This window comes from Plutella xylostella, chromosome 4, assembly GCF_932276165.1.
Source record: "Plutella xylostella chromosome 4, ilPluXylo3.1, whole genome shotgun sequence".
NCBI classification, from domain to species: domain Eukaryota; kingdom Metazoa; phylum Arthropoda; class Insecta; order Lepidoptera; family Plutellidae; genus Plutella; species Plutella xylostella.
This window is the reverse complement of record NC_063984.1, coordinates 7,051,585-7,073,248: the sequence shown is the minus strand read 5'-3', so window position 1 is coordinate 7,073,248 and position 21,664 is coordinate 7,051,585. Positions and strand designations below refer to the sequence as shown.

Genomic DNA, 21,664 nt, shown 5'->3' with positions numbered 1-21,664 from the left:
ATCAAAATATTTAACACAGCTTATAGAATTGTTAATGGGTGCTAAATAATGATGAGTACTGTTTAGATTTTTTGTTGCAATACGCGTAGGTCGTTAGGGTTCGCTCGTGATAACGTTGTGATTAAAAGCTGGCGGCTGTAGTGTGCGGGCGCAGTGGCGGCGCGGAGCAGTACGGGTCGTGCGGAGTCGTGGCAAAGGTTATATAAATAGGTGAAGAGGGGCAGCCGGAGTTGTTGCACTTTCTTGGTGGAGCGCCGAGCACCGTCCAGTCCCAACACAGCCATGGCGCGCGTCGCCTGCTTGTGTGCCGTGCTGTTGATCGCCCACCTCGGTGAGTACCAGCCCGCTACCGATACTTACTACTTCAAAAATAGTAGCATTACCGACAGCGGTTTTTTAATTGCCTAAGTACTAAGTATTTTGTTTTAATAAAAAAAAGCATTCGCCATTTTGATTTACAGCGAAATTAAATATCGTAATAGGGTTGCGGTGATGCAAATATTATGAGATTGAAAGCTCTCAATACCGACTTGACAATATTTATAACCGATCGATGGCTTTTAATATCACTTGTATATTACGCAATAGAATTTTCCATTCGTAATTGAATGTAGTTAGCTAGTTATGCGAGCTTTAAAAAAACTTTTATTTTTAATTGGAAATTTATATTGGCATACAGCGGTAAAGGTATATTGAAAGTGAGATTATAAGAAACGTTTAATAACTGGCTTCCTATACCGTTTCATAAGTTGAATAAGATTCCAACGTGAGCATACTGTGATGGGTATTATGTATGCGAGATGAGATAAAGTTGTAGATGTGGGTGGCGGCGCGGGCCGGCCGCTGCGGCGGCGAGGCTCCGACGTGGCTCTCTTGTGACCTCGATTTCTTTTCACGTTTCGCCTTTCAATGCCGACAACTACTAGCTTTTTACTCCTTGGATATAAATAAACGCAACGCGTGTTTACTACCGATTACAAAGAAGTTTCAAAACTAAAAGCGAGTCCATATCGCGTAACCGAACTAGATTCAACGGCATTGATATACATTGATATACTGTTACTTTTAGACCTATTGCACATAAATTACCGATTAGTTGGTACGTACCTATGTGAAATATTCAAGTCCCAACTCCAAAACGTATCTATTCATGGCAGCCGCGGCCAGCGTGGAACGGTACTGCATTCCTCCGCCGGTGTTGTAACCGCTGCTTACGCTGAGCCAAGTTACCTAACCAACGTGTTAAGACCATAATATACCCGTTGTTATTTCTCGGGCCTATTGCTAATACTGTCGTTGTTGTTTTGTAATGTAGCGCCAGCAGAAGGGGTTTTAAACGAGAGCATTATACAGATTAATGTATGAGGTGGTTGACGTAGCGTGTGTGTTGCAGGGAGCAGCGAGCGAGTGAAGCGGCAGAGCGAGGATGACCCCGCAGATGACGTGAACGCGGAGCAGCTGTGCGACGGCCGCCCCGCCGACGAATACTTCCGGCTCACCGTGGAGGGAGACTGCCGCGACGTCGTCAGGTCCGCTCTCCCATACACCCTCCATACCATCATAATCAATCTTATCAGCTACCATCATCACTATCTTCCCAGCTAAGACTTCCAATGAATGCTCATTGATCACTAAGTGATGGTCTACCTCAAAACTGTAGCCGCCAACGCTCCCCCAGAGATCCTTAATACCATCATCACCATCTATCTTCCCAGCTAAGACTTCCAATGAATGCTCATTGATCACTAAGTGATGGTCTACCTCGAGGCTGTAGCCGCCACCGCTCTCCTAGGCAACCTCCATACCATCATCACCATCTATCTTCCCAGTTAAGACTGCCAATAAAGAATGCTCATTGATTCTTCCTGGGAGTGACGTACCGACGTACCATCTGTTTCCTATTTACGTCAAGCGTAACCTGGGCAGTCCGCCGCACCCGCAACGGCTAACGATAATCTGTCTGGCTAATCCTTACGCCACGGTGACAAACAATAGTCTAGCTCTAGCAAGGCTCTAGTTTTTGCCACCAACACAGTAAGAAAAAGTGAGCACTATCGTGGGACTAGAAAAACAACGACAGTTAACACAGATTGATCGACACCATAAACCTAGTTCTATTTTTCTTGAGAGAAAACAAGCCATTCTCTAAACAAGTTTCCACTTCCTATATGTGTGTGAAGTATACCTGGTGAAAACTTGATTAGGTACTGTTGTTGAGTACTATATATTAGTCGACAACGACTTTGTAAACAAAATATTACTGTTCTACTGTCAACAAATTCCCAGACTCGGTTGGTATCTGCTTTCGTGTGTATGTATGTAGAAAGTTCTTTATGTACCTTTCACAAGTTTTATTCCTATTCTCAGTCGTCTAATCACGTACATACATTAAGTTAACTGTATATACATAAAGATAGTATAAAAGTCATACCCAGCCGCTTGGTATGCAAGGCCTTGATGCCCAGCCTGTGAACGGAACGGAGTCACCAGCGGCGTGCCGTGAATAACAACTATTAGTCATGGAGATGTACTTCGCAAGCTCATAACTATCATACGTAAAGCTGGATTTTTTTGTACATATTATTCTTTTATACTTATATGTTAGCTGTACGAGAAATCAGACCTATTTTGTGTGTAATAAATGGTTGGCCACTCGTGAGGTCCCTGCGGCCGGCACTGGTGCTGGCGGCAGGGGCTGGGGAGTGCTAATGCTAACAGCCGCGCTGTGTGCAGGTGCGACAAGGGCGGAGAGAACGGCGTCACGAGGCTCGCCTCCGTGCGCTGCCCCGGCGGACTCGCCTTCGATATCGACAGACAAACTTGTGACTGGAAAACACAAGTTAAAAATTGTGATAAATTAGAAAGTAAGTTCTGCCACTGGAGGGAGTGGTCGGTCGGAGGGCTAAGCGCGCGCCCTAGATACTCGCCGCCTTCGCTACAGGAAATGCTATAAATTTCCTCGAACGGTCCGGTTAGCCTTCCGAACCTCCACTTCCTGTTATCTTATTTATAATTTTAACGTATCATTTCTTGTCAACGCAGGTGCACTAGGTCAGGTCTTAAACAGATCACTTGCCCGTCCGGACTAGCTTTCGATCTCGAAAAACAAACCTGCGACTGGAAGGGTAAAGTGACCAACTGTGACAAGCTCGAGAGTAAGTGCCCAAGTGCCAGTATTCGCGTAGAGCAGGGCTTGGGTAGAGGGCGGCGGAGGCCCGCGCACGCGCACGCCGCGCGGCCGCACCGGGGAGCACCCGACACTAGCTCGCATCCACATTCTCTATTTCATCTCAAAGACTACTAATATACTACAAGTCTGATTCCTAACTTTCAACTGTAGATAATATTAGAATTGAATAAATGTGGATGCGATCGCTACAACCCCCATGCAACACTTTTAGAAAATAGCGAAGTGGGTGGAACTGTTCGGAGAAATCTGAAAGTTTTCCAGTTCGTTCTAGCAACACAACACAAAGCACTTGCACGCTGAATAGCACTGTATATTTGTAACACCAACACAAAATTAGAACCTACACGATGACACAGTACGTATGCTCAATTTCCTGAAAAAAATATACATTAATCCTCGCTTGGCTTCATTATTACTTACCATCACTCTTTATTTTACCTAACTGCTAAATTTTATACTAACAAACTACCTTCATAATGGGTCAAGGATTATCTTCTTAAAATTGGATTGGTTGGGTTTAAAAAACTTACTATCCTTTCTATGTAAAAAAAACTGTTTTCCGTCTTTTTACGAATTAATGTAAATATGTAATGTAATTGGAACTGGAATAGCCTGTGTAGTAGTTTTTAGTTAAGTATTTTTAAATAAATGAATTAAATACATCGTCAAAATTTTTAAGACCTATATAGTTTTTAGTGTTTTTATATTTATTCGTAAAGAGATTAATTGTACATTCTATCTACTCTTTATTTATGACAAAGGACTGCCCTTTTTCCTGTTAATCAATGCATATACTGAAAATACCCTCCTCCCTTTTCAATAATCTTCTCCCATCAATTTATTTAATACCTACTTCGTTATACATCACTGTTCACTCAACCAGCAGTCATTCCGCAGACGAATTCTTATTATTAATTGTCCATTTTTCATGCTTATGCAGCTGACTCTCTTCTTCATTACCTTCTTCTTGTACCATCCCTTCTCTCTGACACGTTAATACCATATCAGTAAAAAAAAACTTTACACGATCCTAAAACTGTAGGTTGCCTACCAAACTATAGGTACTTTTCTAGACACCATAATGCAATGTAGGTAGGTGTAGGCTAACATAAATTAATCTTTTCCGCTGTTTTCAGAGCCACGTAAAATTCTGCCAATATTGAAAACGGATGAGCCCATCTGCCCAGAGGGAAAACTGGCCTGTGGAAGTGGAGACTGTATAGAAAAGGAATTATTCTGTAACGGAAAGCCCGACTGCAAAGATGAGTCCGATGAAAATGCTTGCAGTAAGTGGATTTATCATTAGCATAATAGGTATTTGTCTCTTCTTATTGCATTGAGTACATACTCATTTTGTTGTTCTTCTACAGCCGTTGACGTGGACCCGAACAGGGCTCCCGACTGCGACCCCAACCAGTGCACGCTGCCCGACTGCTTCTGCTCCGCGGACGGCACGCGCATCCCCGGCGGCATCGAGCCCAACCAGGTGCCGCAGATGATCACCATCACATTCAACGGAGCCGTCAACGTGGACAACATTGACTTGTACGAACAAATCTTCAATGGAAACCGCAACAACCCCAACGGTTGCCAAATTCGTGGAACCTTCTTCGTGTCACACAAGTACACCAACTACGCTGCTGTCCAAGAGCTGCACCGTAAAGGACACGAAATTTCCGTATTCTCAATCACGCACAAGGACGACCCGCAGTACTGGACCAGCGGCAGCTACGACGACTGGCTGGCCGAGATGGCGGGAGCTCGTCTCATCGTCGAACGCTTCGCCAACATCACTGACGCTTCGATCATTGGAGTCCGTGCTCCTTACTTGCGTGTTGGAGGCAACAAGCAATTCGAAATGATGGCTGACCAGTACTTCGTGTACGACGCCTCCATCACCGCTCCCCTCAGCCGTGTGCCAATCTGGCCCTACACTCTCTACTTCAGAATGCCCCACAAGTGCAACGGTAACGCACACAACTGCCCGTCCAGAAGCCACCCCGTCTGGGAGATGGTGATGAACGAGCTCGACAGGCGAGACGACCCGACCTTCGACGAGTCGCTGCCCGGTTGTCACGTGGTGGACTCGTGCTCGAACATCCAGACCGGCGAGCAGTTCGGACGTCTCCTGCGTCACAACTTCAACCGTCACTACAATACCAACCGTGCCCCGCTAGGTCTGCACTTCCACGCCTCGTGGCTCAAGTCTAACAAGGAATTCAGAGATGAGCTCATTAAATTCATTGAAGAGATGTTGGAGCGCAACGACGTGTACTTCACGTCGATGATCCAGGTGATCCAGTGGATGCAGAACCCCACTGAGCTGTCGTCCCTGCGCGACTTCCAGGAGTGGAAGCAGGACAAGTGCGACGTGAAGGGGCAGCCCTTCTGCTCGCTGCCCAACGCGTGCCCGCTGACGACGCGCGAGCTGCCCGGGGAGACGCTGCGCCTCTTCACCTGCATGGAGTGCCCCAACAACTACCCCTGGATCCTCGATCCCACTGGTGAAGGCTTCAATGTCAGAAAGTGATCTCTAATAATTAATTTAAAAGACTGTATAAAATATGTAAATACTTTAATACTCAATAATAATTTTAATGATTACATCGAAATACTTAAAGGCAGGGTAATTTTCAATTGAGTATCTACCAAGGTAGACAATCATCAAATATATTTACCAATTCTCACAACAAGACGTTATTAAAATCAAATAACTGTTGCAACAAACCGACGTCAAATTTTATCAGATCTGCCTAATGACCAGTTGGATAGGTAGTTACCTAAGTTTTGTACTTAGCTATTCGACAATAAAATTAAGTTAAAAACCACAAATTTATAATTATTTGATGACCCAAACTAATCCCACTATAGTGTACTTGAGTAAGATTTTATCAGTGAGATTCAGCATAGAAACATAATTATTATATATTGTTTTATACATTCCCCCGTGTCTCTCACTGATCAATTCTTCTCTTGGTATAAAGTCAGAGACCGCTCCCAAGGAGCGCCACAACACTCTGTCGTAGGCATTCCTTATCTGGGGTACACGAAGCTATCCTCTCCGAGTGTCGAGTGACGCTATTCTGACTAGCTAATCCTGTCACCACGGTGATAAGCCTGATCAGCTCCGTGTTTGTCACCGACACGCCCGAGAAGAAATAACTAAACGGATAAAATTCAAGAAGCGGCAGACTGACTAGTTATATACTTAGGTGTAGTTACATAGTTATATAATAGCTGAACACTCTACGCGTTCTCTAAGGATTCCGTACCAACATACAAGATGTACGTCCCCCTTATCTCACAGGATTCAATCGATTGACTAATAGTTCATGAGCGAAGTTGGTGAATTGCGCCCCTATTTAGGGAAGTGTTCTAGTTATCTAAAGTTTCCAAATAAGGACTACTGTTCAGTGCATATTAAAGGCGTAGCTCATGAAGGCCACCACGCACCAGGCACTCGTCATCGTGTGGTCATGGTGAACCTCGCGCACTCAACGAGTAACTAAACCTCATGTGGTCAACGACATCTCGTGGTCCACACGAGGCAACCATGCCAACAGCGAAACATCATCGAATGAGACGATCTGTTAATGCTACGGAGTTGATGTACGTACTTAACTAGTAAGCGCAGGCTCATCATAATCCACATAATTCTGTCGATAAATCGCAATCGCAGCCTGCCACAGTCGCATCATACCTAAGCCTACATTATAATATAGGATTAGATGGATTAGACCTAAACCGACATAGTCGACGACCGAATGGCGTAGTGGTTAGTGACCCTGACTACTGAGCCGAAGGTCCGGTTCGATTCCCGGCTGGGGCAGATATTTGTTTAAACATAGATATTTGTTCTCGGGTCTTGGATGTGCCCGTAAAATGGCAATAGGCTCGCCCCCTATTACATTGGGACTAACAGAACACTCTGGCGAAAAGTGGGTGCAGCAATGCACCTCTGCCTACCCCGCAAGGGAGTACAAGGCGTGAGTGTGTGTGTGTGCGGTATGCATCATATCGCAAAGTAGGCAACATAATAAGGTCTTACGTGGTGCGAAACGAAGAAGTCGAAACTTTATGATAGATCTGTGGTCGAAACTGGGCCGAAACAAGGCCGAAACTGGTCGAAAGCGAAACGCTTATTTTAAATATCTTAATGCGTTTTAGGCACTCAGCAACCAAAGGATAAATAAGTACAAAAGTGTTTTGATGGGGTGAGACTGATTATATTCAGCTTACAGTCGAACTATAAAGTCCTTCCTGACAATAAAGAGTGCGATTTTGCTAAGACCATGGAAGTAATTCTCCGATAGCTAGTCTGCCGAAGCGGATGGACGTGTTTTTGTTGCTTTACTGTGAATTACAATTATTATTTTGAATTGTGAATTGGAGATTTTGTGTGTTGCATTCGTTTGGATATCGGTGCCTCCTTTTTCTTCTTGGGGAGATTGCCGTAAGACCTGGCGGCCATATTGCGAAGTGTCGGACCTCTTGCTCGGGCATCCGAATCGAATCTCCGAGTCGTGCCGAGGAGCTGACGACGAGCTTGAGCGGTGCGTATTACGTCACATTACACTCATAATTCATCCATTGGAACTGTTCAAAGAGAAAAATAAAGCGCGCGGCCGAGGCTCGAACCGGCGGACTTCACCACTTGAGTCGAACGTGCGCCCGACAGGACCATCTGCCCATTGAGACCGCATAGCGAAATTACGCATCATATAGTAAACAACGAAGGCGGCATTAATCTGGAGTTAACTTTCTACACTACGGAATCCTTTAATTCAACATCATGAGTGATCAACTGAACGAATTTTCAACAAAAATTATAGCGAAGATGCAATGTTTGCTTGAAGAAAACATGCTTCAACTTAAGAACGTTGTTCTAAGCGAGATCAAAGCGATCATTAAGACTTTCACCCAAGACTTGGAAGAGTTAAAACACTCCTTCACTTTTATGTCTCAGGAATACGAAGACCTTAAAAAAGAAGTCAATGCGCAAAAGCTTACTATATCGACGATTACTAAGGAAAATTTGGAGCTCCAGCGGACCTTACTAGAGCACTCTCACAAGATTAATTCATTCGAGCAAAGTCTCAAAAGTTGCAACGTAGAGATCCAAGGGGTACCCGAGAAACGCAACGAAAATCCTCAAACTATTGTTAAAAAATTATGTGAAACCATTTCTGAGCCAATGTCTGATGATGACATAGTCGCCTGCCGAAGAGTTGCTAAATTAAATCCATCGTCACCGAGACCTCGCAGCATCATCCTGACTCTACGCTCGGCTAAGCATAGAGACCGCATCATTTCTTCTGTTCTGCGTTATAATAAAAGTAACCCAAACAACAAGCTACACTCAAAATTACTTGATGTTAATGGCGATCCTGTACCGGTTTTTGTAACTGAGCACCTACCATCGGAAATCAAGTCACTGCAAGCCAAAGCCCGCCAGTTCTCTAAGAAAAATGACTTTAAATATACTTGGGTTAGATATGGGAGAGTGTTCATTAGAAAAACTGACGGCAGCAAACCGATACTTATCAAAAATGAAATCTTTCTGGATACGTTAAATCTTAGCACTGTATAACTTAAAACATATTGCTCTTATTGCCATGAACCAACTTGTCATTAAATAAAATAATAATGTTATCTATATATTATCAAAATGTAAATCGTATTAGATCAAAAACTAACAGTTTCTATTTAAGCTCTCTAACAATTAACTATGATATAGTATGCCTTACAGAAACGAATCTCAATCCTGGCGTTTTCGATAGAGAATTATTCGACGATACATATACTTTATTTCGTAGGGACCGTATTTCCTCTGACAGTCACAAACATGACGGCGGTGGCGTGCTCATAGCTATAAAAAATCACATAACTGCAATCCGTAGATATGAATGGGAGACAGGTGCTGAGGATATTTGGCTTACGATAAATCCTAACTCTAACAACACTTTTCATCTATGTGCAGTCTATTTACCTCCTACAGTTATAAAAGATACTTATGAAAGATTTTTTGAAGTTAACTCTAAAATTGTTGTAGATTCTGAAGATAAGTTTCTCTTGGTTGGTGACTTCAATGTGCCCAATATTGAATGGTGTTTAGAGAGATCCACAAATAACTGTCTGCCCATAGCGAATGCCAATTGGAAGTCCGATATACTTTTAGAGTTTAGATCATTGGGTTCCTTGCGACAGGTAAACTATCTGCGAAATGATAACGATACTACTCTTGATCTCTGCCTTACCAACATGACAAGTATTAAATTAAACCACGAAATTCATTCTTTGACCAAAGTTGATAGACACCATCCGGTATTTAAAATATTTATTGATTTCGACGAAACCCCATCCATAAAGTCAAACACCAAAAATAGAATTCTAAATTTTAGAAAATGTAATATTGATATGTGCAAAAATGACCTACGAAAAGTTAATTGGCTTGAGCTTCTGAATTCAAACGATATAAATACTGATATAACCACATTCTACAACAAATTAGAAAAAATAATATCCGAGCATACGCCCTTAAAACGAAACGACGCTATCAAATACCCTGTATGGTACAACGATGCCCTTATTCATTGTATTAAAGAAAAACTAAAATACCATAAAAAATTTAAACGTTTTGGAAATCCAAGAGACTACAACTCATTCTGTCTACTTCGTGAAAGAAGCAAAATCATGATTAAAAAATGTTACAAGGAGTTCATAGCCAGTACCGAACATTCTCTTTTAAGTGGCACATCAAAAGCATTTTGGTCTTTCATTCATTCTAAACGATCATGTGGGAAAATACCCCAATCAATGTCCTACAATAACATCACAACTTCTGACCCCAATATTATATGTAATTTGTTTAATCAATTCTTTGCCTCTACTTTTGAGAGTCCTTCTAGTTTTGACACCGACGAGATTTCCTGTGAAAATGCCACCAACTGCTTGAGCAATATTTACATAACTAATGATGAAATCTTAACTAAAATAAAACACATGGACGACTCCAAAGGATCAGGACCAGATGGTATTCCCACTACTTTCATAAAATCATGTGCAGCCGAACTTGTTATTCCGTTGGAAATAATTTTTAACAAATCATTGAAATTTGGTATATTTCCCGACAAATGGAAAGAAGCTCATGTCGTTCCTATTCTAAAGTGTGGTGATGCATCTAAATGTGAAAATTATCGACCTATAAGCATATTGGCCATCATTGCCAAACTATTTGAGAGCTTGGTGTATGACTACATTTACGCATCAGTTAAACCCTTAATATCAGAAAAACAACACGGTTTTGTAAAGCAAAAATCCACAGTATCGAATCTTTTAGAATTCACGAACCACATTTATGACGCATTTGATGACAAAAAAGAAATCCACTCGGTTTATACAGATTTTAAAAAGGCCTTCGACAAAGTGAATCATGAAATCTTGAAATTAAAATTACAATCTTTTGGTATTCATGGCTCTTTATACCGATGGATTGATAGTTACTTGACAAATAGGTCTCAGTTGGTAACTCTTAAGGGTTTCAAATCTGTTCCAAGTTTGGTAACATCAGGTGTTCCTCAAGGGTCACACCTCGGACCATTATTTTTCATTTTATTCATAAACGACCTTCGTAAAAAACTAAAATGTAACTCTCTCCTATACGCAGATGACCTTAAGATTTTTAAAAAGATATCATCTGATGCTGACTGTTTGGATATACAAAACGATATATCAACTCTTAATAATTGGTGCATATCAAATAAAATGTGTTTAAATATTTCTAAGTGTTTCGTTGTCAAATTTAGTAATCTAGCCAAATCCCGAGATTATACATACAAAATTAATAACACCGTGTTGAAAACTGAGGAGACAGTAAAAGATTTAGGAGTCATATTAGATAAAAAATTAACATTTAAATTTCACTACGAAAAGCTGATTAGCTCATGCAATCAAACGTTAGGCTTCATTCTTAGAGTTTGCAAGGAGTTTAAAAATCCTTACACATATATTACACTTTTCAATTGTCTTGTTAAATCGAAATTAGAGTATGCCAGTATAATCTGGAACCCGTTTTATATGGTCCACATTAACCTCTTGGAACGCATTCAGAGAAAATTCTTAAGAATATTATCCTTCCGTTTTGGTCTTAAATACAAGTTACGTTCATATGAAAGTAGACTACTTCATTTTGGATTAGATTCGTTAAAGAATAGACGCTGCTCTACAGATATTTTGACTCTACATAAAATAATCCACGGAAATCTTCATACGTCACTTTTGTCTGAAATTTACATAAACTTTGTCACAAAAGCACCAAGAGCAGGTAGAGCCTACAAGACATTTCATATTAAGACACGTAGAACAAACAGAGATTCGAACTCTCCAATTGCTCGCATTTGTAGGCAGTATAACGAATTAACCATTCGTGAACCAAATTTGGACATATTTGTTAGTAATAAAACTACATTGCGATCACTTATTTATTCTTCCTTTCACTAGTTTATATTATATTTTATATCCAAAATTATATGAACCTGAGCTTTATATGGAAACTGTTGGTTAGTAATAAATTTAACTTAACTACTTATGTAAAACTAAAACCAGTAATTTAAACTTTAATTTAAGTATAACTATTTCAACCTTAAATTCTTAACTTTTGTACTTATATAATACTATGTAAGCAACTAACAAGACATGTTGTCAGTATCTATTGTGGGATGTTAATTAGTTAAGTATGTATGTTAGCCATGTTTAATCATTTGTGACATGTATTGTTAACAACCTGTTTGATACTGCTTTAAAATAAAATAAAATAAAAATAAAGTAAGCGTCAATTCACACGTACCACAACCACACCACGTCGCAGCGACAAATTCACACGTAACCACAGCTTGTGGTCAAGCTGTGGTTACGTGTGAATTGTGTGACAGCGGCTTTTTGCAGTTGCGTTGTGGCAGCGACAAAATGTCGATGTGGTTGCGTTGTCGCTGTCATTGCGATGTGGTACCCACGTCGTCGTGTGCAGTTAATACGGAAAACAGGTTGCCGCGGTGCCGCACGCCGGTACGAAGTATATACATATTACTTCCATAGCTAAGACTTTTTATGATTGTCAGTTATTTACTTACCTTTACCAAACTTTTACATACAGTGCCAGAAAGTTATCTGACGAAAACTCCTGCTAAGGGCTCCGGTGACAGCTCACGTAAATGTGTAAGTTTACCAGTAGTGGTAATTCGCTCTTATGGTTTCAATAAACCCATCTTATCTATATCAATATATAAAATTCATTAGTAAGTAATGAGATGTGGATCAATTTAGTTCGCTCTCACCGGAACAGATAAGTTTGTCGCACTGTAAATACATACATCCATCCTGACGTCCCTCAGCATCAGCAGGGACAAAGGGCTTTGAGAAGATTTCTCCATCTGACTCGATCTTGGGAAGCGGCCGCGGCTACGAGATCTTCCCACTCCATCCCCACAACCTTTGCCTCAGTTCAGAAATAAACTTTTACATACATTTAAAAAATAAAATACCAAATTATAATGGTTTTTTTATCGGATTTGTCCTTCAATAAACATATTACATTGATTAAATACGGTCTTTAACAATTAGTTAGGATCCACTTCCGTTTTCAGGACTTTATAGTTGGACTGTAGATATTCGCATGTTCGCCAAACTTATCGCCTACCATATTTGGCAAATATGTAATTATAGCTAAGTGTAGTCGTGTAGTAGCAGCATAAAATATAAACACACAGACAACATTTTTTTTAGATTTGACAGGTGACGTCGACGTCGATCGTAGATTTTCATGTTTTGATTTTCGTTTTTCGTCGTTGGTTGCTTCTGCTTGTATGACTTGTATCAGCAATACCGGCATTAACTTGATTTATAGAATCTCCAAGTATTAACTTACCCTTTCAGAAACTTACTAAATTGCTATCGATTCTGTTAAAAATATAATGTCTCCGAAACTTATAGATAAATTCAAACAGTTCGATGCTTACGCTAAAACTTTAGAAGATTTTAGAGTAAAAACTGCTACTGGAGCAACAGGTAAAGATTTAAGTAGATTTTATGTGTATTGCTTACTATTCCCTAAATCTATTGTTTCTAAATAACTTATCAACCTCCTACTTTTAAAATTTCAGTGACTATAACCGGAGCTATTGTGATGGTGTTGCTGTTTATGTCTGAATTTCACACTTACATGTCTCCAAATATATCCGAAGAACTCTTCGTTGACACATCTAAGGGTGACAAGCTTCGTATTAATCTAGATATCATTGTTCCAACTATATCTTGCAACTGTAAGTACCATGACTATTTATCTCTTATTTTATCTAAAACTTAAACCCAAATTTTACCCACTAAACCCAATTTGGCCTACAGAAAAAAATGCTACCATAGTAAAAGACTCATAAAGTTATTAATTTATCTACATAACTTTTTAAAGATTTGGTGCTAGATGCGATGGATTCTTCTGGTGAACAACATCTTCAAATGGACCATAATATACATAAAAGAAGACTAGACTTAGATGGTAATCCCATAGATGAACCAAAGAGACAAGAGATAATCACCTCTTCTACTGTGAGTCCTTTTTCTCCTGCCTAGCATTATCATATTTTTCTTATTTAGTAGGTATTTATTGGCTTTGTGTGTCATATCACACCATTTTATCATAATATTATTCCATACATCATGGCTCAGTTTCTCATTTAAGCCAATCACGCTAAGCATGAACTTAAGTCCTAGTTTACTCCATCCCTTACTCAAGATTTGTTAAAAAATACAAACAAGTAAATATAGATATCCTAACTAATATTATAAATGCGAAAGTAACTGTGTCTGTCTGTCTGTCTGTCTGTTACTCTTTCACGCCAAAACTACTGAACGGATTTGAATGAAATTTGGTATACATATGGTCTAGACCCTGAGAAAGAACATAGGCTACTTTTTATCCCGGAATTCCCACGGGAAAACTTTTTAAGGCGAAGCGAAGCTCGCGGGAACAGCTAGTACTTAATAATACTTATTTATGTAATATTTTCTAAATATTTAAGAATGTATATTTATTTGTAGGTAAGGACAAACATATCAGAAGTTGCTATTGTGCAATGTGGCAGTTGTTATGGAGCTGCACTAAATGAATCTCAGTAAGTATCCACTATTCAGAATATATTATGTTACATACCTGTGGCAAAGGGCCCATAAAACATGATTCCCAGGGGTTTCCCTTGTGGATTTACTGATTTGATATCTATTTCATATGCAGCTTATGAATGTTAAGTTTTATAAGTAGGTATAATTCTGAAACACTGGCTTCCACTACAAATAGTCAACCCTTTGCCACTGCAACATACTTTGATAGCTTTACTTTAGCTACTCTAAAATTTATGTTTGACACCATTCCTTGTGAATCACAAATATTATTTTTTTCAGATGCTGTAATACTTGCAGTGAAGTTAAGGAAGCCTACCACCAGAGGAGGTGGGCTTTGCCAGACCTCTCTACAATAGAACAGTGTAAGAATGATGAGTCAGCTGACTCGGCTGATTTAGCTCTGAAGGAAGGCTGCCAAATCTATGGACATATGGAAGTTAACAGGGTAACAGACTTTTAGTCACTTTTATTTTTAAATTAAATAGTTAAAGAAATGCATAATAAATCAATAATTCTCTTCCAGGTTGGTGGCAGTTTTCATATAGCACCAGGGAAAAGCTTCACCATCAACCACATACATGTACATGATGTTCAACCATACTCCTCTTCAGTGTTTAACACTACTCATATAATTCGGCATCTTTCATTTGGAAAATCTGTTGAAAGTGCCAACACGGCTCCGCTAGATGGAGTAACTGGGGTGGCCAAAGAAGGTAAAAACATTATAATTTTATTTATTTACAGCAATTTTTCCAATACTCTAATTCCTAGTTCAGATTTCTCAACATGTAGATGTGGTGGAAGGATAGTAAAATTTTGAACACAGTATTTGAGACCATCAATAACATTTTATTGTTGAACACATAACTATAAACTAATCTTAATCAGATATTTACAGAGAATTAATAAATAAATTAACATCGGATGCCAGTTCCAATTGCCATAAAAGTACCAAACGTTCCACCTCCTTGAATCATTACTTTTCCCACAGAGTGGACTAGTTCTCGCCCTCTTGCACCATATCTGTAAATAATATAAGGTTTTATAGTTAAATTGCAAAAATTATGAAATTCTGATAATAAAAAGTAACCATACTAACCTCAAAGCTGTGAATCCTCCAAACAGACCACCACTGGCCATACCTACGCAAAAACCGATCATGAAGCCCATCTTCATTTTATCGAAGCACGAAGGCCCCTGGTTTTGATACATTCCACCAGGAACCGGCATTGTGGATTAGCTTTATTCCAATTTTATAGAAATTTATCGGAAGCAAATCTCGTAAGACGATGTTGATTGTCAAATTTGATTGTTAGAAATTTGAAATGTCAGATGCCAACGACATCAAACTGACAACTCGAAAATCAAACTGGCTCTGTGGCAATCTATAGACACGAGCACTATTATTATTATTCTGATGCATGTGGCGGTTCAGTTCTCGGTAGGCGCTGCGGCCTGCTGCTGCACCAGCCAGGATCGACGAATATCTGACGAATGCCGCACAGGAGTATCCTAGATGCTCCTTTATCATCCCACCACCGACCTCAATTATATACCCATCCTACCAAGCCATCTACCTACTACCATAACCTGTTTGTATACTGATACATGTTACACATTTATTTCAGCAGCCGTAATGTTCCAGTATTACATAAAAATAGTACCCACTATGTATGTAAAATTAGATAAGACAATACTGCACACCAACCAGTTCTCAGTTACACGGCATCAGAAGGCTGTTTCTGGTGTGAATGCCGAATCTGGAATGCCTGGTGCATTTTTCAGTTATGAGTTGTCTCCACTCATGGTCAAATACACAGAAAAAGAAAGGTAAAGTATCACCTAATCATCAAGCACTATAAAAATAATTATAATCAAGTGATTATAAATGATTCCCTCTTTCTAAAAATTTTTAGTTACTTCTATATTTCCATGCTTAATCATTACATTTTCTATTAAAATACTATATACCTATATTTTTGTAATTTTAAAGAGGTTCTCAGTTTGTTCAAACGACAAAGTACTAAAATTGAAACAAAGAAATATACTTAAGTATAATGTTATTTATTTTATTTACAGATCCATTGGACATTTAGCTACTAACATATGTGCAATAGTGGGAGGAGTTTTTACAGTAGCTGGGATTGTGGATGCTCTTTTATATCACTCATTGAATGCATTTCATAACAAAATTGTATTAGGTAAAGCAGGTTAATATGCTCATAAAGTTTTAAGAAATAAATTATAATCACTGACACTACATTTTGCATACTTTTTACAGAAATCTGTATCAGTTCCCTCCGCAAGAGCCATTATTGGTACAAAATTTTCTTTTGTGGGATCATATTGAGCTCTTCCTAATTTTTCCAAGAATGAGTGACGTTGTTTAATTCTAAATTTTCTACACTCCAATATCTGTGGGTATTGAAGTATTGTTTTGTGTGATATTCCCAATTCATTGTGGATAAGATTAAACCGGTGCAATAATGATATTTGATCTGAAAAAAATATATAGTTTAATTTTTCATGAAATTATGGTTAGGTTCTAGGATTTTGCACCCTAGAAAGGTACAAATTCATATTTGCATGTATGTCGTTGAAAGTAAAGTTAACATAAAATACTAATTAGGTACCTAATATTTTTTTACTTACTCATAAGCCAAAGTTTTGGCTTTTTTAAAAGTAATGCTTTGATTTCTTTGTCATCAAATCCCATTTCTTCTCTTATGGCAAAGGAGTTTGTTTTAATATGCTGTAGATTATAGGTAATTATCTTTGGCTGTGTAACAGTAAGTTGTCTGACTTCATCACCAGTCAACTTAAAATGGTCTTGATGAAATCCTAGTCTCCTATCAATTCTCATTGTGCTGAAAAATACCCAAAATTTGTTAATATTATCTTAGACTGATTGGGAGTCAAACCATTTCAAAATGATATTATTATTTATGGATATCATACCTGAAATTTAACCAATATGGATTTTTGGTAACTATTTGATTTATCTGGTTCTTTGAAAATCGCTTAGATACCAAGTAGTTAACCCTTACTTCTAAATCTATGATAGATTCGTTAAAAATCAATGGATTCTTAGTTATAAAGGGTCCTAATAGGTTAGGGTCAGTGATATGGTCCAACAGAAAAATAATATGTTCTTTCATGTCTTTCTCAAAATCCAATTTCAACAGTTTCACCGCAACATAGGGTTTCTTTTCAATTTTACTAAGATCAACATTTAAATCAATGAGTTTCTTCAATGTTTCTGAGCTGTTTACATATGCAGCAATATTGAACGCGTTAGGAAAGTGAGGAGTTACAGAAGACAAATCCTTGTTTCCTGAAGATGGACGTATTCCTGGATCCTCATGACCCGTTGATGGATGTAATCCTGGATCTTCATATTTCACTACACCTGATGTCGCTACACTCATGTTTCTACAGTACTGGTACAGACATTTATATGTTATCCAGGTGTTTCTTGGAAACATTGATTTGGGTAACCCACCGGACATTATTTAAAGCAAGGTGCAAATTAATTTAATAAAATTATAGACATTCAAAGAAAAATGTTTTGGTTAATTTTGGTTGGTTAGGTTTTATATCTAATCTGTGGGTTTGACACATGTTGTTGCTCATGTAATTATTATTCTGAGTATCGACACTGCGTTCGGAACATAGTTCCATGTTCATGGGATTCATTGTCAACGTTTCCGACCTTTTCTTGTTCTGTGAATGTCACGTCACCTCACCTCTCACCAGCTGCTCCTCCCCCCTGCCACCCCCACACCCGCTGACCCGCTGTATAGCTTCGTGTCGTGATAGTGATAAATTTTCACTGCATGTTGCATGGCATGCCTCTATACTTACATCAGCAAAGTTTCTTCTAACATCAGTGAGTTAAGCAAGCAGCCCTGCTATACGCCGTTCTAAGATAAGTGAGGTACGAACATCATAACCTTACCTTTAAAACTTTATTCAACGTAGCCGGCCCAAGATGACCCGGAATTGTCAATAATATGTCCATATGGAACCATAAGATATCCTCCGTATCATAACTGTGTTATTATTTTTATTTTCTTAAGTAATTTTTTACATTATTTACCAATTTTGTCTGCTAGGTACAGTAGGATTTTCTTTGACAATAATTTGAATTAGAAATATTAGAATTCATTCGTGCCACTAACTTGCACTCACTGTCAATTTTCAGAGACGTAAACCTGCACCATGGACACTTCTATGACAGGAAACCAAATCCGGAAGACATTCCTGGATTTCTTTATTGAAAAAAAGGGACACAAATATGTCCATTCTTCATCTACAATACCCCTGGATGATCCAACTCTACTCTTTGCTAATGCAGGAATGAATCAGTTCAAGCCCATTTTCCTGGGCACTGTTGATCCTAATTCTGATATGGCCAACTATGTAAGAGCTGTCAACACACAAAAATGTATTAGAGCTGGAGGGAAGCACAATGACCTTGATGATGTTGGCAAGGATGTGTACCATCATACTTTCTTTGAAATGTTAGGGAACTGGTCCTTCGGGGATTACTTTAAAAAAGAAATCTGCTCTTGGGCTTGGGAACTGTTGACTGAAGTTTACAAACTGCCTGCAAACAGATTGTATGTAACATACTTCGGTGGAGATGCTGCCTCAGGCCTTGAACCAGATCTAGAATGCAAGAATATTTGGCTAAGTTTGGGATTGTCCGAGTCACACATAATTCCAGGAAACATGAAAGACAATTTCTGGGAAATGGGAGAGACTGGGCCATGTGGCCCATGCTCTGAGTTACATTATGATAGAATTGGTGGCCGTGAAGCTGCTCATCTTGTCAATATGGATGACCCAGATGTCTTGGAAATATGGAACTTGGTTTTCATTCAATTCAATAGAGAGTCTGATGGATCATTGAAGTTGTTGCCTAAGAAACACATTGACTGTGGATTGGGCCTGGAAAGACTGGTCTCAGTGATCCAAGATAAAAGAGCTAACTATGATACAGACTTCTTTACACCTTTGTTCCAAGCTATAGAAAAGGGAACTGGTATCCGACCATACTCAGGAAAAGTTGGTGCTGATGATGTTGATGGTATAGACATGGCTTACAGAGTTCTAGCAGACCATGCTAGAACATTAACAATTGCACTATCTGATGGAGGGTATCCTGATAATACAGGAAGAGGATATGTGCTGCGTAGAGTTCTGAGAAGGGCAGTCCGGTATGCCACTGAGAAACTGAATGGAAAACCAGGGCTATTTGGTTCTCTTGTACATACAGTTGTAGAATTGTTAGGTGATGTTTTTCCTGAAATCAGAAAGGATCCTGAAGGTGTCATTCAGATCATCAATGAAGAAGAGATCCAATTTTTGAAAACTCTTACAAGAGGAAGAAACTTACTTAACAGAACAATTGAAAAACTAAATGAGAGTAAAGTTGTGCCTGGGGATGTAGCATGGCGTTTGTATGATACCTATGGATTCCCTATTGATCTGACACAGTTGATGTGTGAAGAAAAGGGTTTAACTATTGACATGGTAGCTTATGAAAAAGCAAAGAAAGAATCTCTACTGGCTTCACAGGGCAAAACTGCTGGACAAGAAGATTTACTAGCACTAGATATTCATGCTCTTAGTGACTTACAACAAAGAGGAATCCCAGTAACAGATGACTCACTGAAGTATAATTACAAGTCATCTACTGCAAAAGATGCAAAATATGAGTTTTCTCCTAGTACTGGAACAGTTGTTGCTTTAAGAAGTAACAAACAGTTTGTGAATGAAGTGTCTTCTGGTATGGAGTGTGGCCTTATTCTAGACAAAACCAGTTTTTATGCTGAACAAGGAGGACAAATTTATGATGAAGGCTACATGGTCAAAGTAGGTGATGACAGTGTAGAATTCACTGTAAAAAATGTGCAAGTCAAAGGTGGATATGTACTTCATACTGGTAAAGTAGAAGGTACTTTGAAAGTAGGTGATACTTTATCCTTACATATTGACACTGAAAGACGACGTCTGATCATGAACAATCATACTGGCACTCATATTCTTAACAATGTGTTAAGGAAAGTTCTTGGCAATGATTCAGACCAACGAGGCTCCTTAGTTATGCCTGATCGCTTGAGATTTGACTTCACAAACAAAGGTCCAATGACAACAAAGCAAATCAAAGATGCTGAAGATGAAATAAGAAAAATCATTGAAAACAATAAAACTGTCTATGCTAAACACACAAGTTTAACACTTGCCAAAAACATTAATGGCCTTAGAGCCATGTTTGACGAGCAGTACCCTGACCCAGTGCGTGTAGTGTGCGTAGGTGTCCCTATTGAAGAACTAGAGAAGAATCCCGAAAAACCAACAGGTTTTGAGACATCTGTCGAATTTTGCGGTGGTTCTCATCTTCATCAAACAGGTCATATTGGTGACTATGTAATTGTTAGTGAAGAAGGTATTGCTAAAGGTATTCGTAGAATTGTGGCTTTGACAGGACCAGAAGCCACTAAAGCTGTAAATCGGCTAAGTGTTCTCGAGAATGAAGTCAACAATATTGCAAATCTTATCAAAGAGAAAGGAGATGCCAACAACAAGGAAATTGTCAAAAGCATTGTTGAACTTACAAACGAAATATCGCAGGCACAGATATCATACTGGAAGAAGGATGAGTTGAGAACAATGCTTAAAAATTTGAAGAAGCAACTTGATGATAAGGAGAGAGCCGCTAAAGCACTTGTTATTAATGAAATTACAGAGAAGGCGAAGCAAATGTGCCTTGAACAAAAAGATGCTGAGATCATTGTTGCTGAGCTGAAAGCATACGGCAACACAAAGGCTTTGGATGGAGCCCTAAAGCAAGTGAAACAACACTGCCCAACTACTGCAGCTATGTTCTTCACTGTTGATGATGAAACAAACAAAATATACTGCTTGGCTGCAGTGCCGAAAAATGCCATTGAAAAAGGTCTACTTGCATCAGAATGGGTTCAAAGTGTCAATGCGATCCTGGGAGGGAAGGGCGGCGGCAAGGCCGAGTCCGCCCAGGCCTCCGGCAGCAACCCTAAAGCCATAGAAGAAGCCATCGCTGCGGCTAAGAAATACGCAGTATCCAAGCTGTCGTAAACCTCAATGCTTCGCAAATATTGATTCTATATGCCTTACAAATTGCATTTTCATTACACTTTCTCATTCAATATTTATACTTACAAGAGTGCTCATTGTATCAATAGTTAGTTTTTTATAATAAAAAGTTTATAAAATATCTTGTTTTTTTTCATAGGTTGTTACAGTGAAAGAAATTAG

General features: G+C 39.1%; 5 protein-coding genes across 8 annotated transcripts; 3 read left to right on the top strand and 2 right to left on the bottom strand.

The window, feature by feature from the left end:
* Positions 1-165: 165 nt before the first annotated feature.
* Positions 166-6,018, top strand: LOC105387140 (chitin deacetylase 1). Of its 2 annotated transcripts, none has more exons than XM_011557834.3 (5): positions 166-331; positions 1,394-1,529; positions 3,043-3,155; positions 4,327-4,476; positions 4,561-6,018. In XM_011557834.3, the coding sequence occupies exons 1-5, from the start codon at positions 283-285 to the stop codon at positions 5,718-5,720; spliced, it is 1,608 nt and encodes a 535-aa protein (XP_011556136.1). In that variant the 5' UTR covers positions 166-282; the 3' UTR covers positions 5,721-6,018. The 2 variants fall into 2 exon arrangements, with proteins under 2 accessions (XP_011556136.1, XP_011556129.1); XM_011557827.3 differs by lacking the exon at positions 3,043-3,155 and adding an exon at positions 2,734-2,864 and having other exon boundaries at positions 169-331.
* Positions 6,019-13,008: 6,990 nt separating this feature from the next.
* Positions 13,009-16,622, top strand: LOC105387217 (endoplasmic reticulum-Golgi intermediate compartment protein 3). 2 transcript variants are annotated; one of them, XM_011557913.3, is made up of 8 exons: positions 13,009-13,252; positions 13,348-13,506; positions 13,653-13,789; positions 14,282-14,355; positions 14,642-14,807; positions 14,886-15,075; positions 15,994-16,192; positions 16,442-16,622. In XM_011557913.3, the coding sequence occupies exons 1-8, from the start codon at positions 13,159-13,161 to the stop codon at positions 16,575-16,577; spliced, it is 1,155 nt and encodes a 384-aa protein (XP_011556215.1). In that variant the 5' UTR covers positions 13,009-13,158; the 3' UTR covers positions 16,578-16,622. The 2 variants fall into 2 exon arrangements, with proteins under 2 accessions (XP_011556215.1, XP_011556214.1); XM_011557912.3 differs by having other exon boundaries at positions 15,991-16,192.
* LOC105387216 (reactive oxygen species modulator 1) lies at positions 15,191-15,678 on the bottom strand. The gene is made up of 2 exons (XM_011557911.3): positions 15,462-15,678; positions 15,191-15,385 (listed from the first exon to the last, which is right to left on the bottom strand). Exons 1-2 carry the CDS (start codon positions 15,590-15,592, stop codon positions 15,277-15,279), a joined length of 240 nt encoding a protein of 79 aa, XP_011556213.1. The 5' UTR covers positions 15,593-15,678; the 3' UTR covers positions 15,191-15,276.
* Positions 16,406-17,962, bottom strand: LOC105387219 (transcription termination factor 3, mitochondrial). The gene is made up of 3 exons (XM_011557914.3): positions 17,321-17,962; positions 17,015-17,229; positions 16,406-16,860 (listed from the first exon to the last, which is right to left on the bottom strand). The coding sequence occupies exons 1-3, from the start codon at positions 17,869-17,871 to the stop codon at positions 16,583-16,585; spliced, it is 1,044 nt and encodes a 347-aa protein (XP_011556216.3). The 5' UTR covers positions 17,872-17,962; the 3' UTR covers positions 16,406-16,582.
* A 171-nt stretch (positions 17,963-18,133) lies between these two features.
* Positions 18,134-21,623, top strand: LOC105387215 (alanine--tRNA ligase, cytoplasmic). 2 transcript variants are annotated; one of them, XM_038121123.2, is made up of 2 exons: positions 18,134-18,294; positions 18,567-21,623. In XM_038121123.2, exon 2 carries the CDS (start codon positions 18,584-18,586, stop codon positions 21,482-21,484), a length of 2,901 nt encoding a protein of 966 aa, XP_037977051.2. In that variant the 5' UTR covers positions 18,134-18,294; positions 18,567-18,583; the 3' UTR covers positions 21,485-21,623. The 2 variants fall into 2 exon arrangements, with proteins under 2 accessions (XP_037977051.2, XP_011556212.3); XM_011557910.3 differs by having other exon boundaries at positions 18,134-18,299.
* The last annotated feature ends 41 nt before the right edge of the window (positions 21,624-21,664 follow it).

Bases quoted from the DNA above. Each gene is read 5' to 3' on its own strand.
- LOC105387140 (XM_011557827.3), top strand. From the start codon at position 283: ATGGCGCGCGTCGCCTGCTTGTGTGCCGTGCTGTTGATCGCCCACCTC. The intron at 1,530-2,733 runs GTCCGCTCTCCC...CGCTGTGTGCAG, and splicing joins GACTGCCGCGACGTCGTCAG to GTGCGACAAGGGCGGAGAGA. The intron at 4,477-4,560 runs GTAAGTGGATTT...GTTCTTCTACAG, and splicing joins GTCCGATGAAAATGCTTGCA to CCGTTGACGTGGACCCGAAC.
- LOC105387217 (XM_011557912.3), top strand. From the start codon at position 13,159: ATGTCTCCGAAACTTATAGATAAATTCAAACAGTTCGATGCTTACGCT. The intron at 14,356-14,641 runs GTAAGTATCCAC...TATTTTTTTCAG, and splicing joins GCTGCACTAAATGAATCTCA to ATGCTGTAATACTTGCAGTG. The intron at 14,808-14,885 runs GTAACAGACTTT...ATTCTCTTCCAG, and splicing joins GACATATGGAAGTTAACAGG to GTTGGTGGCAGTTTTCATAT.
- LOC105387215 (XM_038121123.2), top strand. From the start codon at position 18,584: ATGGACACTTCTATGACAGGAAACCAAATCCGGAAGACATTCCTGGAT.
- LOC105387216 (XM_011557911.3), bottom strand. From the start codon at position 15,592: ATGCCGGTTCCTGGTGGAATGTATCAAAACCAGGGGCCTTCGTGCTTC. The intron at 15,386-15,461 runs GTTAGTATGGTT...TATTATTTACAG, and splicing joins GGAGGATTCACAGCTTTGAG to ATATGGTGCAAGAGGGCGAG.
- LOC105387219 (XM_011557914.3), bottom strand. From the start codon at position 17,871: ATGTCCGGTGGGTTACCCAAATCAATGTTTCCAAGAAACACCTGGATA. The intron at 17,230-17,320 runs GTATGATATCCA...GGTATTTTTCAG, and splicing joins CCATATTGGTTAAATTTCAG to CACAATGAGAATTGATAGGA. The intron at 16,861-17,014 runs GTAAGTAAAAAA...TATTTTTTTCAG, and splicing joins GCCAAAACTTTGGCTTATGA to ATCAAATATCATTATTGCAC.